The sequence below is a fragment of the Falco rusticolus genome, chromosome 17 (assembly GCF_015220075.1).
Source record: "Falco rusticolus isolate bFalRus1 chromosome 17, bFalRus1.pri, whole genome shotgun sequence".
In the NCBI taxonomy this organism is placed as follows: domain Eukaryota; kingdom Metazoa; phylum Chordata; class Aves; order Falconiformes; family Falconidae; genus Falco; species Falco rusticolus.
This window is the reverse complement of record NC_051203.1, coordinates 3,005,770-3,023,958: the sequence shown is the minus strand read 5'-3', so window position 1 is coordinate 3,023,958 and position 18,189 is coordinate 3,005,770. Positions and strand designations below refer to the sequence as shown.

The window sequence follows — 18,189 nt, the reverse complement described above, 5'->3', positions numbered from 1 at the left end:
ATGAGACAGGATTAGCATCAATTCCCATCACATTGCCGGCACCAGCAGTTAATCAAAATCGCTCACACTGCTGCTCTGGAGAGCTGGGGAGCGGTGTCACCTCTGGAACTCCGAATCTCATGGGTGCTGGCAGCAGCACCCATCTCCGCATTGTCAGGTGGGGTGAGCCCATCTGGGGAGCAGGGGCTGCCCCCCGCCCCAAGGGATACTCGCTGCAAAAATCTCTGCAACGAGGGTTTGAGCTGCTCTTGCAGTGAGGCTGGCGGTGCCTGTTTGGACAGCAGGGATGTCCAGGGATGCGAAGAGAAGCCGAGCAGAGGCATTGCCGGGACATCTTTGCCTGCTCAGACCCAGTCTCAGTCAACAGGAGCCTTTTATCATCTTAACTACCCAGCGAGCAGTGCAAATCCTCCCCCGTCGGCCTGGCTGGGGCATGCTGTGCTAGAAAACAGCCAGTGCCAAAAAACATAAGCCCGTATTAAAAAGAGACCGGAGAGAAGCGAAACAGAAAGGGAAAGGAATATAAGGAATCACAATAAAGGGAAAAAAAAAAAAACCAAACAAAAGCTCCTCTCCCTGCCACCCATGGTGCTGCTCTGCATCGATCCACAGCCTGGTCGGTTGGAGGTGAGCACGCAGAGACATCCCCAGCCCTGCTTCAAAGCAGAGTTACCATCCAGCCCTGCTAAATGAAGGCCATTAATTAGCTCTCCTGGAGAAAAAGTAGCCCATAGGGCCTGGGAGCATCCTGCAGTCCCCGTGTGGGTGACAGGTGGGGGGACACAGCCCCGAGCCATACCCCGTCATCTTGCCCTTGCCACCCCATCAGCCTAGCAAATGCAGTGCTGCCATCAGCTCCTTCACCTCCGCTCACAGCATCCCAGCACCTCCCCGTCTACATCTGCACGTGTGAGAATTAACAAAGCAGCTGGCAGGACCCTTCCAGCCCAGCCGACTAGGCGCGGGCAGGGGCTGGCTCACCCACAGGAGCCCACCCAGCCCCGGAGGGCTGGGGCTGCAGCCCAGCGGAGGGAGCCTGCAGGTGAGGAAGGATGCTGAGGTGGTCCTACTGCGAAAGCAGCCGGGAGACAGGTCCTGACCCGATTCTGGTCCTAGTCCCAGCAGGACAGCCTGGGGATGGAGCGCACGGGTCCTGATGGATGCTAGGGTTGGTCTCCCACGCCAGCCCTCACTCCTCACCTTCCTCCCAGCTCTCCCATACATGAACGAGAGCTGTGAGCTGTCCTGTTCAGTGGTGGGACCCTCCAGCTTGGGTTTTGGGGTGCAAAAGCAAGCAAAGGCAGCATTTCTCTGTGCCTGCTGGGCTCTACCCAAACTTGAAGTCCATGGGGGAAGTCAGTACAATTCCCTCTAGAAAACAGCCCCAAGCAGGACATCTGCATAAGCTGAGCAAAGCAGGAGTGCATGGATCTGCACGGGCAAGTTATTTGCTTCATTGTGCATTATTTCCCTGCTTTGCATATCTGCCAAGCAAACATTCAGGAGATAATTTATTTGCTGACAAATTTAGATAATTTAAAGACAGTTCCTAGGACATTTGCCATGTCATGGTTTCAGCTGCCTCCACTAATACCTTGGCCCTGAAATATTGCTTGTTGAAATGCTACATTACTGTGAAGATGAAGAGATCAGTGGTTTGCAGGACCTGCTCATGCATTTCCTCCTGCCGGGGACTTCTTGATGCAATCGGGAAAGCTGAGGCACTCTCAGCTACCCAAAGCCATGGCCATGGCCAGGTTTCTTGCATGCCTTTGCTGCTTACCAAACTCACACCTATGCATCAGACACAAGACTACTTGGGGAAGCTGCAGCACTGGAAAGCCCTTGTGGGGAAGGAGAGGTGTCCCCAGATCCTCAGCTGATGATTTGATGCCTGTAAGGGAGAGGATATGGAAGCACCATCCGTCTCATCCTCAGTGGTGAAAGCAGGGGGAAAAAAACCCAACACCTTAATGATCAAACTTTCCAGGCACAGCCAGGTCCATCTGCCTGCTGATGTGCCACGGCTTCCACAGGCATCCGTTCGAAGGGGATGGGGGGGATGCACAAACATCCCCAAGTCCTGCCATGTCGCAGCCTGTGAGCCGCTGTGTCGTTATCTGTCTTCAGCCGGTGCCAGGCAGGCAGTAAATCTCTCCCATCTCTCAGTAAACATGTCATCTCCTTGAGCCTCCAACCATCACCTCAGCAGCAGTGCTGTCAGCAAGACAGATCCCCTGGTTGCCTTGTTTACTGCATTAATCCCTACAAGCCTCTCTTTTAGCTGGAAATAGCTAAAAATGCACAGTGGGGCCTGAGGAGGGGGTCAGGGGCCTGGGATCAGGCTCTGCTGGCCTCCCTGCCGGGAGTGGACAAAGGGGAACATCAGCAAAGCAATTTGCAACAAGAAACGGGCAAACACCACTCCAGCGTGTGTCCCAGGGTGATCACCTCCTCCCTGGGTACCCCTGCACCCTCCCGTGGGATGCTTGGCAGCACCCTCCCTGCAGGCATCAGTGTGCCACAGCCCCAACCTCAATGCTGGCTAAGCAAGACCTGGATCCTGACCCTGCGCTATCAACTGGCCTCATTTCTCCACAGTCATCCCAGCTTTTACCCTGCTCAGGTGAGGCAGGAGCCACCAGCAAGGGGGCAAGGATGCACCGGTGGCTTCGTGCCTTACATGGGACAACAGTGCTTCTGCCAAGCCCACAGTGAGAAACAGACAATTGTTCAAATGCTGCAAAGCAATGCAGGATTCAGCCCCAAATCCCCCAAATCCGGGTGGTTTTGTACTCACAAAAGACGGGGCCAAGGGAAGGGGGATGCGCAAGAAGCTTGCGTGAGAGGGAGCAGCCCTGGGAGCTTTGCACGGGGACGGTGCCTTTGCACACACACAAACCAAGCAGGCTCCACCCGCTTTCTCAATCACACACAGCACATCGGGATGCACAAAAGCATTTTTGTGCAACACTCTCGTCCACTTTTAAGCAAGCCACCGCCCTCACCAGCCCAGCAGACACCCGAGTGCCCGTGCAGCCGAGCTGCTCGGCGTCACCCACATTCCCCACGCTGCAGAAGTGCCAATGTTTCCCCAGGTCTTCCCAAATTCCCACCTAGCTTTGATGCTTAGTCCATAAAAAAACACACAACTGAGCCTGCCCCGCACAGAGCATTAATTGCCGCATAGTTGCCTTGAGCTGGGCTGGCGGCTCTGGAGCAATAAGGACATGGCTGTGCTGAAAGGCCATAAGGGGAAGGCAAGTGAAACTTCTCTAACGCTTGCCCTGGGCTCCCTGCCATCACCTTCACGTCCCCATGCACCCCGTGCAATACAGCAGCGCACACCCACGAGCCTCTGCTTGCCACAGCATCCCCACCACTCTTACTGGTGCACTTCTTGATGCTGCTGCCCTTCTTCAGCGCATGCCGACTCAGCTTGCAGTGGAAGTTTTCCTCCCAAAACTCAGCAAACCAAATGTTTCGGCGGTTGTTGTCCAGCGTCCTGCTGGAGAAGTAGCGGTCGAAACCTGCCCGGGGAAGAGAGGATGGAGGGAAAAATCTCTGGGATGGCAGAGAGATGCTCAGCATGGCCCAAAACTCCCCAGACAGAGGGCAGGAGGGTCTTGTGAGTGACGGGGCCTGGTGACATGTAAGACCACGGTGGGTTTGTGTCTGAGGTGCCACTTGGGCAAGGCTGAAGGCTGGAGAACCCACTCAGGAAGACCCAGTGCAAAACACAGTCTTTCTGGGACATCAAGGGCAAGAAGAAAAGCTTCTCTTGGTATGTCGGTTATAAAAGGAAGACTAGAGAAGATGTGAGCCCTCTCTGGAAGGAAATGGGAGACCTGGCTACCCGGGATATGGAGATGGCTGAGGTACTCAACCACTTTTTTGTGTCATTCACTGGCAAGTGAAGCCACACTGCCCAAGGCGCAGGGGCTGAGAGAATGAGGAACCACCTGGTGTAGGAGAAGATCAGGTTCAAGACCATTTAATGAACCTGAAGGTGCACAAGTCCATGGGACCTGACAGGATGCACCCGCAGGTCCTGAGGAAACTCGCGGATGAAGTTGCTAAGCCACTGTCCATCATATTTGACAAGTCGTGGCAGTCCAGTGAAGCTCTCGCTGACTGGAAAAGGGGAAATGTAACCCCCATTTTTGAAAAAAGGGAAAAAAGGAAGACCCAGGGAACTACAGGCTGGTCAGTCTCACCTCTGTGCCCAGCAGGACCATGGAGCAGATCCTCCTGGAAACTGTGCTAAGGCACACAGAAAATAAGGAGGTGGCTGGTGACAGCCAGCGTGGCTTCACGAAGGGCAAATCGTGCCTGACAAACCTGGTGGCCTCCTACAATGGGGTTACAGCGCTGGTGGATGAGGGAAGAGCAACTGGTGTCATCCACCCAGACTTGTGCAAAGCATTGGACGCTGTCCCACTTGACATCCTTGTCTCTAAGCTGCAGAGAGATGAGTTTGATGGATGGACCACTCGGTGGGTGAGGAATTGGCTGGATGGTCGTGCTCAGAAGAGCTGTGCCATGGCCAAGCAGAGACCAGTGGCGAGTGGTGTTCCTCAGGGTCCGTACTGGGACCGGTGCTGTTCAACACCTTTGCCAGCGACACGGGCAGTGGGATCGAGCGCACCCTCGGCCAGTTCACTGTGACACCGAGCTAAATGGTGTGGTCAACATGCTGGAGGGAAGGGATGCCACCAGAGGGACCCTGACAGGCTGGGGAGGTGGGCTTGTGTGACCCTCATGGAGTGCACCAAGGCCAAGTGCAAGGTCCTGCACGTGGGTGGGGGCGATGCCAAGCACAAAGACAGGCTGGGCAGAGAATGGAGAATGGATCGGGAGCAGCCCCGAGGAGAAGGGCTTGGGGGTGTTGGTGGACGAGAAGCTCAACGTGACCCGGCAACGTGCACTTGCAGCCCAGAAACCAACCGAATCCTGGGCTGCGTCGCCAGCAGCGTGGCCAGCAGGTTGAGGGAGGGGATTGTCCCCCTCTGCTCCCACCGGCAGTGCTGCATCCTGCTCTGGGGCCCCAGCACAAGAAGGACATGGACCTGTTGGAATGACTCCAGAGGAGGCCACACAGGTGGTCAGAGGGCTGGAGCACCTCTCCGTGGAGACTGGCTGGCAGAGGTGGGGCTGTTCAGCCTGGAGAAGGCTCCAGGGAGACCTTATAGCACCTTCCAGCACCTAAAGGGGCCGACAAGAAAGCTGGGGAGGGACTTCTTACAAGGGCATGTAGTGACAGGACAAGGGGGGGTGGCTTTACACTGAAAAGAGGGCAGATGTTGGTTAGATATTAGGACGAAACCCTTCACTGTGAGAGTGGTGAGGCGCTGGCACAGGGTTCCCAGAGCAGCTGTGGGTGCCCCATCCCTGGCACGGTTCAAGACCAGGTTGGACGGGGCTTGGAACCACCTGGGCTGGTGGCAGGTGTCCCTGCCCATGGCAGGGGGTGGCATCGAGATGGTCTTTAAGGCCCCTTCCAACCCAAACCGTTCCATGTTTCTTTGATTGTTTCCCAGCCAAAACCTTGCAGTTAAGGGGATGCTGTCAGAGAGGACAACCGACCAGGGAGGGGGGAGGGGAGTTGCAGGAACCCACCCAGTGCCACGCCTTACCTTTGACAGAGACCCTCTTGGGCAGGATGGTGACAGAGCCCTCGGCCACCTCCTCCAGGTGCAAGACTGGGGAGATTTTGGAGCCCCAGCTGTCTGAGCCCATCCAGATGAAGTGTCCTGTCTGGTTCGCCCTCTTGGCCGCCTCCAGCACCCTTCTGTGGAGAGAAGCAAGAGGCACTGGCACTTGCCAGCACCACAGGGCCCGTGGAAGCAGGGATGCTGGCGTGGGGCAGGGCTCAGCGCTGTTTGCATCTCCTGTGCTGGGCACTCGGTTCGGCACCAGCCACCCGGTGCATATGGACACACGAGAGCAAACCATGCTGCTCAGCTCCCACACCCTCCGTCCTCCCCAGCCCAGGCACACAGGCTGCTTTTCGCACCTCATTTGCATATTTGCTGACTGGTAATTGAATTTCCCCCTTAATTACCCAACATTAGGAAAAAAAATCAGGTTATGCTGCAGCAGGCAGGAGAAGCAGCAGCACTAGAGAGCACGCGTGTGCTCTGCTCTGATCAGCATTGCAAGCCACAGGAGAGGGCCAGCCAGTGCTGCCAGTGCCCAGGCTAGAGCTAAACTGGGCTCTGCTGGGCAAAACTGGGCAGCTGAGCAGCAGCTGGGAGCTGGAGACACCATCCGACCTGCCAAGCATCCCTCACCGTGGCCAGACACTCAGCCGCACACGCTTGCATGCTCCATAGCACCAGCCAGTTCAGAAAATCGCAGTAGTGGATGGGAGCTTTCCTGGATCCGACCCTCCAGGCTCTTTTTTCCCAGGGCTCGCTGTCCCCCTGGGGGCTTGTGTGGGTCCCCAGCCCCACAGGAGCAGGGCCCAGGGCAGCTTCACCTCCCCATCTCCCTGTGCAGCGAGGAGGCAGGTTTGTGACTCACCCCCCGCCGTCGGGAGCTGATCATTTCAAGTCCAGATGGTGTTTGAAACACGTAATAAGGAGAAAAAAAAAAAAAATAACACATACAAACTGAGCAAAGAGCGGAGACAAGAAGGGAAGAGGCAGGCGTGCTCTGGGAGCCACGGGGCCAGCAAGCAGCCAGGGAGCCGTGCCAGCTGCTCCGTGCTCATCCGGGGTTGCCCCCAGCTCCGGGTGCATCCCACCGCAGGTTGGTCAGCAAAGCCCACGTCCCGCTCCAAGCACAAGCAGCATCTCCAGTTGCCCATGGTCCTCGTGCGGGGCAGGAGCTCCCCAGGGCAAATCTAGGATATTCCTGTGAGATCAGTGATTTACACCCGATCTGAGCCAGGCAGAAATTTGAGCAACAACCACCCCCAGACCATCTTGCTCGGCAGCATGGCCCCGCGTGTTTCGGGAGAGGCAGCACATCGTCTTCCAGGCTTCGCAGCCCATCCTGGCACGAGGGTCGGGATCACGGCAGTCTCCACTCCCGGGCGAAACCCACGTTTACCCAGCACGAGGTAGGTGCATGTAAACCACTGTTCATGGGATGTAATCCTATTTGGATGGGTAAATGTTTACAAACCCCAGTTAATGGGACTTGCCATTTACACAGCGAGGTAAATCCCCCGCTTCTCACCACACACCCGCGTAAATGTCAGGTTTGCAGACATTTCTATTAAGGAAGGAAAAAAGAAACTCAGAGCGTTTGCACATCTGATGTAAACTGATTTAAAATCGCAGTTTACCCACATTTACATAATGTTTGCTGATTAATAAATTAGATACTTAGAAAATCAGGGGTAGTTCCATGTGAATCATTCTGCTCCATAAACAACGGGAGCTGCAAGACATTGCATCTTCGCCTGCAGAGCAGCCCATCACCTCAAAGTGTGGCTGCATCCCCAGCCCCACTGGGCAGGCAAGGCGACAAGGGGGGGTCCCTGAGAGGCTTCCTCTTCCACGCTGGGGGCTGAAGCTGCACAGCAAAGCCGAACTGGTGCCTGGATCCTGCCACGGCTGGTGCTCAGTGAGGACCCGCGCCAGCTCTGACCCAAGCTGTGAGCAGCGTGAAGCAGCAGGGTGGTGACAGCAGGGGTTTCCAAAGCCAGCAGAAAGCAGATCTTTCCTCTGTTGAGCTCTGCATCGCTGTGGTTTGATGGCAGCAACATGCCAGGCGGCCACTCCAAAGTCAGCTCTTGTGGGTCTCTGCTGCAGATTCATCCCTGCCACGCTGCAAGGCGCGTCCTCTCCCCGTTGCAGGCACGTCCCTGCCACGCTGCAAGTTCATCCTCTTCCCGTTGCAGGCACATCCATGCCACGCTGCAAGGTGCATCCTCTCTCCGTTGCAGGCACATCCATGCCACGCTGCAAGTTCATCCTCTTCCCATTGCAGACACGTCCCTACCACGCTGTGAAGGCAGCTACGCAGGCACAATCTGCTGCATGTTGCAGACACATCTACACCACATTGCAGACACATATGCACACTGCAGGCACGGCTGGCTCCGGGTGTAGTGCCCAGCTCCTGCCATCAGCATCCCACACCCTATGCCCCAGCCAACGGCACATGCAGAGCGCCCAACAGGCTCGATGCGGGTGCCCTGAAGTGCATTTCCCCCCACCAGCTTCCCTTCCCAGCCAGGCCAGCCCCTCCGCACCTGATATCATCTTCATTAGCAAAGATGATGATGGCCCGCGCGTGCGAGGTCTCCAGGAGGCGGTGGATGATCTTGTCGAACTCTCCCGGCTTGGGCTCCCGTGGGATCTTGACGGACTGGGCCACGCACACACCCCCTGCGGCAGAGAGAGCCCCGGGACTGAGACACCCCCACGAGCCCCCATCCCCCAGGACAACCCCTCTCCCAGGGCTCCTCATCCCCACAACAGGTAAACAGGGGGGCTCCCCAGCTCCCACCCCAGTGAGGGGCTCAGGACCACACCATCTCCACAGCCCACAGCCCCCAGAGCCCCTGACCATCAGCCAGCCCCCCAGGACACATACCCAAGCCTTGCCCTTACACCTCCTCACCCAGGTCACTGCCTTCACCCCTCCTTCTCCCCAACAGCTCAGCCCTTCTGTGCCACCTTCCCTCCCATCCCGGATCTCCATACCTCTTCTCTGCCTTCCACCCACTCCTCCAAGTACCTGTCACCTCAAGCCACAACCACATCACCCCCCATCCCCCCAACAGACACAGGGTCCCATCCCGGTGGCTCAGAGAGGGTTTTCCAGCCAGCTCCAGGCACCAGTCCCTCCCCAGCCCAGGACTGGGTTTTGCAAAGGGCTCTGCACACACAGTGGTCAAATACTGGCACAAACAGCCCACAGGAAGAAGAGATGATGGGCTGCAGCCCCAGCACCAGCCCTTCGCCCCCAACACAGCAGCCTGGCTCTGCGAAGGGTTTTATTCCCATCCCTGCAGCACCAGCCGAGCTCCCAGCCCAGCTTTCCACAGAGTGATTGCAAAAGCAGCTAATTAAAATTAAAAGAGACGAGGGGAAGCTGGCAATTGGAAGAGTCCCCACACATGGCTGCTGGTCTCCCAGCCTCCAGCTCTGAAAAGCCAGAGCCCTCCTGCTCCTGCATTTTTGCAAATGCCAATAAAAAGAGAGATGGGAGCGAAAATTAAACATTGTGGGACCTTCTGAATGTAATTGATGGTCTCAATTTGCATAGTAAATGACATGGCTGATACCTCGCCTGTCATTAAAAGATGCCCGCTTAAGCAAAGGTCAGAGTAATTAGCACATGGTGGCAGGGAGAGATTTCCCAGCATAAGGCCCTGGAGAGGAGCAGGGGGAGGATGGGATGGGGACAGGCTCCGAGGCAGAGGGATTGCTCCCTCCCACTGGGCTGGAGTAAAGCTGGAGTAACTTGGCCCCCTTGCAGTCAAATACAGAGAGAGGGGGGGATCTGATGAGTGCTGAGCATCCAGCAAGGGAGGCTGCAGGGATGGGGATAACAGCATCCCCCAGCAAATCTCCACTGGCCGGGGGACCATCGCCCAGCCCCGGCACAGGGGGGAGGGGGGGGTGTTAGGTTGGGCTTTTCTTTTTTTTCCTATTCTAAGAAATTGGGCCAATTTGCTGTGTGTTTTCCATATGGGGAGCCAGATGGATGGAGAGGAGGGAGTTGGATAAACAGACTCCCGGACAGACAGATCAGCCAGGCGAGACGGGCAGCAGCAGGCAGTGCCGGCAGGACGAGCGCATCCCTGGCTGGGGGACACTCAGCCCCGGTCACCACCAAGCCCCCGGCCAGGCCAGTGTGGCACCAGCTGTGCCACCAGAGGTGACAACTAAGGAGCTGGTGCAGCTTAATTACAGTTTCCATGGCAATAAAAGGAGAAAATCCAACAAAAGCAGCAGTTTGCAAACACAAGACCCTTTCCAAAAGCCCCGGCGCAGTCGGGCAGGTGCGTGCACGTGCAAGTGACAGCTCAGGGCTGACACAAGCGCACACCCGTGTGCCACCAGCCACCAACACAGCCAGGCTCCTCTGCTCTGGGCTCGTGCAAGAAGACACACGCTGTGACACATCCCACCGCCACACGTGCCCCTGAACACATGCGCACCATGAGTGTGCAACACAGGGACACGGCGGGTCCAGGTGTGCATGTGGCAGCTGCAGCACCAGCCCCTTCCCAGTACAGCCAGAGCCGAGCCAGCTTCCAGGCTTTCCTGGCACAGCAGCAAGGCTTTGCCCTGGCGCCCTCCACGAGGGCTTTATTCTCCTTGCAGGGGCTTTGAGCATCCCCAGGATCCTGGTGGCACTTGCAAATGGCCTTGGGCAAACTTGGAGCAGGGACCACCTCCTCCTACGCGTGGCGAGAGCGGGTGGCAGAGGAGATGGGCCCGTAAATAAATAAGAAAAGATACTAAATCAATGGCAATTCAGAAATGACCAAGCCGCTCGGCAGCTCTGTTAAATCAAACTAACGAGGAATGTAACAAAAAAGGGATACAGGCAATTAGGATGTAATGAGGACTTTATTAATGCACTGGCTGGAGAGCACCGAGTACGTGAGGGGGGACGTGGCCAGGCCAGTGGGAAAGTGGGGATGGGGCCCCAAAAAAGTGGCTGGATGCTGGGAGAAAACTGCCCCAAGGATGAACACAGATGTCTGCAAACCCTGGCTGCCAGGCCTGGGCCCTAAGTTTTGCTACAGCTCATCAGGGATCTCCAAGCTCAAAAATAACACAAAACCAGCCTGGGTAAAAGCCCCCGGGGGGGTCTGGGAGCCCCCCATTCCCCCAGCGTCCTCCTCCAGCCCCACGGACTGATGCTGACAACACCACTTAACATTTTTATCTTCTTAATTCATGAAATCTTCTTAATAATGGAAAAAAGGGGTCAAAGGGGTCGGGGGTGGGGCAGGCAGAGCTGTGCGTTTCGGGGCAGCCCTGCTCACCTCCAGCAGCCCAGGCTCTCAGCGCCTGCATTATTCATGGACCCCAGGCGCCACAGCGGGAAGGGGGATTTGCCAAGTGATGCTCCTACCGTCTTCCGCACAAAAATCCATTTAGTCAAAACACTCCTTTAAAGCAAGAAATCAAAGCGAGGCGGCGGTGGCCATGGGGAGGAGGTGGCCACTCTCCCTCCTCCAGCAGGACAGCACAGCATCGCTTCCCAACTCAGGCCAAAGTCTGACTCTGGGAGAAAGCAGGAGGCAAGGTACAGGGACCCCTTTCCTCCCCCAGCTTTGTGAAAGGACCAAAGAGGAGTAGGAACAGCGAGGAAAGCCTCCAGGATCAGGGCAACATCTCACAACCAGCTGCTGGAGGCAGCGTGGAGACAGGTGCCCAGTTTAAGGATGCTCAGACGCGGTCCCGTGCATGCCATCACTGACAGATGGCAGCGCAGGATGCAGGGCGCTTGCAGCAAGAAACAGCCTTGAAAACCCAACCTGAGCCCATTTCCAAATCCCCTGTGGGCTGGGGAAGCAACCAGGCACCCAGAGCTGCAGCCTCAGGGCCTGGGAGCACCCAGAGCACCAGAGTTCCCGCAGCGGTGGCAGCCCAGCCCCATGATGACAGAGCCAGCAGCTTCGCAGGGAGGCTGCTAGGAAGAGCCAAGGATGCAATATTCAGCAGCCCGCATCCACGGAAGCGGAGACCGACAGGGAAAGTGAAATGGTGGGGACGTAATTACAGGAGGTGGCCAAGCGTGTCTGGCACTGCACTTGCAGCTCTTTCTCTGCTGCCTGCCAGAGCTTGCTGTAACAAGCCCACCCTGGTTAATAAGCAGCGGCTGCCCCATCTCACCCAGACAGGTCCCAGCGCAGGGCAAGAGGGAAAAATCTCCCACGCAGAACAGGGACACGCAGCAAGAGCAGCTCTGCCAAGGGAAGGATTTGCCGCGGGGCTCGTTGTCCAGCAAACAACCCACCCTCCTGCCACAGGGCCAGGGATGTGCCTGCACCCAAGTGCCACCCCGAGGTGGCCCCAGGAGCAAAACCACGAGGGTCTGCACCCAGTGCCACCCACCAGCCCCATGCACCCATCCCCGCCGTGCATGGCTTGCCTGTGAGTGTATCCCCCCCGACCCAGGGCAGGGCAAAGCCCCCCAGGAGCAACCTGCTGCCTGCACCATCCTCAAGCATGCGGCCGCACCCCTCCCACCGGCATCACCCCCAGCCCAGTGAGATCTCAGCCTCCTCCAGCATCCCCGCAGCTCGCTGGGGGCCGCAGGGACTCTCCTCATTAAGGTGGGGTTAACGCATGTTGTCAAACACAGGTCAGGGTTTAATCTCCACCATTAAGGGCTCGGTGGGAGCGCAGCTGCTCTGGGAAGCACCCTCTTGATTGCAGGTAGCTAATAAGCTTTTGCTGCTGCTAACGTACACCATCAATCAGGGAGCACTCTGCTGGGGCTCCCCACCGAGCCGGCAGCTGCCAAGTGCTGGGCAAGCACAGGCATGGCACGTAGAGAAGGGGGGCTTGGCTCAACCGTGCTGGGAACGGCAACATCCATGTCCCCCGCACCACCACACGTGCTCCCCAAGCAGCCCCAGGCACCCCGAGGAGGGGTCCAGGCTCTGCACAACTCAGCAACGGTGGCCGTCTGCATGCAGCACCTGCACGGCTCCCTCCATGCTCCTGGCCTCCCTAATCCCAGCCATTTAAATAAGATTCCAAAGCCCAGAGTCTTAATTGGCAAGCGGCAGGCTGCTCCCTGCCCTGGGATTCATTATTCATGTCACTTCAAAGCCTCCAGGAACCAACTCAGTAGAGGAGAAGTCATTAGGGACACGGCTCTTTGCCCTCCTGGAGCAAAGCTCCTGCACCATCGTGAGCCTGGTACACTTTGGTCTAACCACAGAGCACAGGATGCCCCGCACCGGGCGGGGGCTTCCATCCTCCATCCACCCACCCACCCACCCTCAACACTGCAGCAGCATGCGCCTCTGCAGGTTGGGGAACGCTCCCTACATCCCATGGCACCCACGGACAGGCCGGCTGGGGAGCGTGGTGTGATGAGGGAACAGCCCAACGCCACAGCATGAGCTAAGGGACAACAGCAGCACTGGCGAGCCCACCCTGGTCCCACCACCCACGGTGTGGTCTCACCTTTGCTGCGGCAGAGCCCTAATGACAGCCATACCCAGATTATCCCACATGGTGGCTGCAATATCCTACGAGTCCCAGTCCCACTGCTGGCAAAGCACCTCCGCTATCAGCTCAGGTGTGCTTGGGGACACTGACCCCCCTTTGTCACCCCAAACCAGCCCCAGCGCATCCCCCTGGTGCAGCCAGATTCTCAACTTGTAAACTTCTGCACATCACTGCAAGGCGGGCATCTCACCCCTTCCCTCCTGGCAATGCAAAGCAGGGAGTGACAGCAGCCCCCCAACCCCCAAGTTTTTTCAGCCTGGTCCCACTTTGGGGATGGTGGGTCCCTCCTTGTGTGTCCTGAGCTCTGCACCATGCATCCCCATCACCAGAGGCTCCCGGCACTTGCCGCCTACCTCATCCCTGGAACAGGCTCAAACGCTGCTCTTCAGTGTTTTGAAATCTCATCAGGCATTATCAATCCGAGCAATTTGAGCCTGCTTTTCAACTGCCTGCATTGCTGGGCTAAATCGGCAATTAATGAATTTGCAATGGGGAAAAGAAAAGAAGAAAAAAAGCAAGTCTTCAGCTCAAGCCTAGGGCCCTGGGCAGGGCACTGGGGAGCAGAAAATTCAGGTTCCTCATGCAAGTAAGTAACAGCACCACGGTCTGTGTCCACGGGAAAGCTCTTATGCCAAAGACCTCATCAGGGACTCGGTGAGTCAAGCCCCCCCAGCTCCTGCAGCCCCTCTGTGGGCGAGCTGCATCTCCTTCCCCCTCACCCTACTGCAGCACTGAACTAAGAAGAGCCAGGACGCTCTGGGATTTTTGGGGAGGTTTCTAGCAGGATTTTGCAGTCTTTCCCCCATCTACTGCTGTGCACAGGGAGCATTGCTCTGCAGTCAGAGGCTGGAGTTCACTGCCTGCAGCAGAGCCCCCCACCCATCACGCAGCTCCAGGAGCCGGGGCTTGAAGTGCCAGGTGAGTCCTGAAAGCAAAGACAGCTTTTCCCTTCATTTACCATAATAATTCAGCTCAGCACTCCTAACCCAAGCCCACACCACAGAAAACACCCAGGCTCCCCGCTTCACTGACCCCCCCGGCCGCGTCTCCCGTCTCACCCAGACCTCACCACTGGCACTGGCACAACGCAGCCGGGGTCGCCAGCCTGTGGGCACCCACAACACACATCAAAAATATTCACAAGCAACATATCGACTCGAGCTGCCTCCATAACCCAGCTTTGGGCTGCGAGCCAGAGCCCGCGCACCAGCCTCGACCACAACTAATAGCTCCTCTTCGCCCGGCCCTACTCCCCTCCCTCCCCGCTCCCACCGAGATGCCAAAACAAGGAGCGGAGGGAAGAGGCGAGGGCAGCGTTATTTACAGGCAGATTTCGGCCAGCAAAGGCATCCAGGCCTGGAGCGTGTGTTTTTCCAGGCAGCGGTGCCCAGTAGTCCCAGTCTGGCTCTGGCTCTCCCCAGTCTCAGCCTGCCGGACACTTTGCATCCACCAGCAAACAGCTCAAGGGCAGGGAAGGTTTTTAGGTGGGGAAACTGAGGCACAGCTCCCTTCAGGCTGTATTGGGGTACACAGCACTGACAATAGCAAAAAGAAAAGAAGCGGGGGGGGGGGGGAAGAATAGGAAAATAACTCGGGAAACATGGTTTCTGCCTCCGAGGAGCCTGCGAGAGTTGCAGGACCCAAAGCAACGATGGCAGCAGAGCCTCAGTGGCCAGACCTGTCCCTCCAGCTGCCCTGTCCTGCATGAAGGCATTGCATCAGTGAGAGCTGGGGGTAATTTTTGGGCAGAGGGTGGGATGATACAGTCCAGCACAGAAGCTCAGGGGGTGAGTATAAGCATGCTGGTGACCCTTCATGAGCCATACTATGAAAGGACTTCTCAGGGATGCTCCGTTTGAGCCCCGGAGGGGCCAGAGATGCCACCAGCCTTGGCGTTATCAGCCAGAAAACACCCACAGGAAAAGACTGACCCAAAAGCCAGCCTTCCCGCAGAGCAGGGACCCTTTGGGCTCATGGCATCATGCCACAAAAAAAACCATCCAACTCTGCGCTGGCTGCTGGATGGGACGATTTGGCTGGGTAACCGAGACGCCGGCAGCAAATAAGAGCCCTCCGGTGAGCCGTGGTAATTGAGTGCTGACTGCACAAGAACAGCCGTCCTCAGGGATGAAAGGGAGCTGGATCACCAGCCCTGCTCTGCCTTACCGCTCATCACACCTCGCTGCCACAGGGCTGAAGGTCACTCGCTTGAACTCCTGCCCACTCGGCTGGGGAGGGAACTCCAGGGACAGGGCCCCACCAGCATCATCCTCCCATCCATCCCAGCTGGGGACAACATCCATGGGACCCAGAACAAAGGCACTCCCCAAAACCAGCGAATAACCAGGATTAGCCACATCCAGGATTGCACATACAGATCTGCCATAAAGACACAGCCTATTTTTGCTTATTTGGGAGCAGCTTTTTGGGTGCAACATCCTGACACATCAACCAAAAGTAATGAACCCGGCTGAAACCAGAAGGAGACAGCCATGAATGTCACATGGAGATGAACAAATGCATCACAAATACATATCAGCCTCCTCACTAAAAAATATAGAAAACTCAGCGAAGGATAAAACAGCAGAGGGGGGAAATGACAGTGTAAAATTGATCCAGACACATGACTAAGGAGTCTTGCGTTTGGCTGGAAATATTACCCTCTTCACAAAACCGAGCGCTGCACATTACGACGCATGGCATAACATGCTGCACTCACCAGCTAAATTACATAAACATAAATCTAATACTTCATTTCCAAGAGCTCGGCAACAGCAGAGATGTCAGCACACCCAGAACCAAAGGGCTGCTGACGGGTCTGCCCATCCACCCCAACAATGCCACGGATTGGGGTCAGGGGGTGATGCTGTACACCAGGGGTGGGAGATGGGGACACTGGAGACACCCCAGTGCTGGCCCTGCCTTGCGCTGGTGCCCAGCGCAAATACAGCTGACACCCACTGCCTTTGCAGGATGCTTCAGAGGAGCAGGATGCTTTGAGGGAAGCACTTAAAACACTTTAAAATGGCCAAAGGAAATTCACCCTTTGCAGGCTGAACACCTCTGCAATGCTAGCACCAAAAAAAAAAAAAAAAAAAGCATTTACTAAATAAGGACCAGCTGGCCATCGGTGCAACCACCAGCAATCACCAGGAGCCAACAGCATAATTGCCAGAATAATTGCAATATATAAGACGTGCCAGTATGTCTTGGTAACCCAGGGCCAGCCTTGGCTGCAGGAATAACCTGTCCCCGGGGTGAGATCCTTCCCTCCCCGCCAGCGGAGGGAGTGGGTTTGTGCCTCGAGCAAAAACACTTTCCACTGCGACAGCGAGGGCTTTAGCATGAGGCTTTGCTAAAAATTGAAACTGAAGGTCAAGTTGATAATGCATCAGAAAGCAAACAGCTTGAATGCTAACTGCTAACTACAGCAATGAGCATTATTGCCTGATGGAAATAAAAACTGACTCTGAAGGCTCAGGCTTGGCATGAAAAATGAAGCAGAGCGAGTTCAGGAGGAGAGCGGGAGATGCTCACCCTGATCCCCGGGTCGGGTCAGAGACCCCCTGCGCTGCCCCCGCCGCTCTCCCTCCTGCAGGGCTCTTTCTCCCAGCATAAATACCCCCGACCAGGTAAACTCCATCGCTTGACAAACTGCTGGCAAGCCCTCGGCAGAGGCCAGATCCTCAGTCAACCGACAGCCCTTTTACATCACTTTGACATGCTGGAGGCACCTTGAAGCAGCAATAAATCGCAGGACCCTTCATGCTGCTGGAGAAATGCAAATGAGTGCCAGGCATATACAAACAGGCTATGAAGGAGAGGCCAGATTCTTCACCTGCTCCTAGTGGCTCTGTGCTGGTGTAAAGGTATTTAGTGTCAGCAGAGCCATCTTTAGGGGGGAAGACAGAGAAATGAAGCAGGTGCAGCCCAGCTCCTCCTCCACCCTTGTAGTTGCCACCACAGGGGGCAAGACTGGGAGATCTTCAAATAAAAATAAAATTAAAAAAAAAAAATAAAAAAAGAAAAAGCATGTTCTTGGTCCAACCTCACCATTATTCACAGCCATGGAGCCCTCTTCCATGGGCAAAGCAGTGAGGGTGAGACCCCCCGGTGCTCCTTCCCAGGGGAGATGCTTTGGGAAACAGCTTGGAGCCCACCCAAGTGAGAGCTGCTGCCCCGGCGCCCTGACTCCGGCTGATAAACGATGGCTCTTCTAAATAAACGTATTCCTGCGGCGTGGCATTACTGCTGATAACACATAGGCTGCACTTACGCCGCTGTTATACTGCAATTACAGTGGAATTATGCTTTTTGATAACTAAATTATCACTAATGCACATAATCGTTGGGTTACGTGGATACACAAATTACAGGACTGCCTCAGCCCCAGATTAATACACGTGCATTTCGACTCCATGTACACTTGTTTACTCTGCAATTACACTGTCATATCGTTAACCATCTGGTTATAAGAATTTGCGGTAACCACAGGTATCCGAGAGAAGAAGTGCTCGCGCTGCAGTAGGGCCACCAGTCACAACCACCGCTCCTTACTGGTGCTTAATGGAGGAGGAGCGTGGCTTCCAATCCTGCCTGTGCCCCAGCCCTCTCACCCCAGCCATGTGCAGCCCAGCACCCCGGGGAGCAGCACCATGGGTGCTGGAGCAGATGCAGAGCATCCTCCAGCCCTGCTTGCTGCAGGATAAGGGCACAACAGAGCCAGGCACAGGCTAACGAAGCTGCTTCACCCTGTCACCCCCCCCCCCGCCCGCCCCGTGTCACCCAGCAGTCCCATCAGCCCTGCCCTGGGCATCTCGCTGGGCAGATTCTGCCGGCCCAAGGCGGGCATGGAAACTCCCTTTTTTTGGGTGGAAAAATGCTGGAAATAATGCAAAAATGCCCCCACCTCCCCCAAAAAAGGCTGCTTTCCCTTACTGCTCCTATAGTCAGATGAGAATCTCATTATCAGCACTAACCAGCTGGGGCTGCTGTTTGCATTTACAAACCCTGGGAGCTGTTAACA

The 18,189-nt window shown here is 56.2% G+C and overlaps 1 protein-coding gene across 2 annotated transcripts in view; it reads right to left on the bottom strand.

The window, feature by feature from the left end:
* Nucleotides 1-18,189, bottom strand: part of GRM4 (glutamate metabotropic receptor 4) — a 53,714-nt gene that overhangs the window by 15,119 nt on the left and 20,406 nt on the right. For both annotated transcript variants that reach the window (XM_037410661.1, XM_037410662.1), the window contains exons 4-6: nucleotides 8,207-8,342; nucleotides 5,637-5,791; nucleotides 3,390-3,530 (exon numbers count right to left, since the gene is read on the bottom strand). In XM_037410661.1, coding sequence (XP_037266558.1) covers nucleotides 3,390-3,530; nucleotides 5,637-5,791; nucleotides 8,207-8,342 — 432 coding nt within the window. The remainder of the gene's footprint in view (nucleotides 1-3,389; nucleotides 3,531-5,636; nucleotides 5,792-8,206; nucleotides 8,343-18,189) is intronic.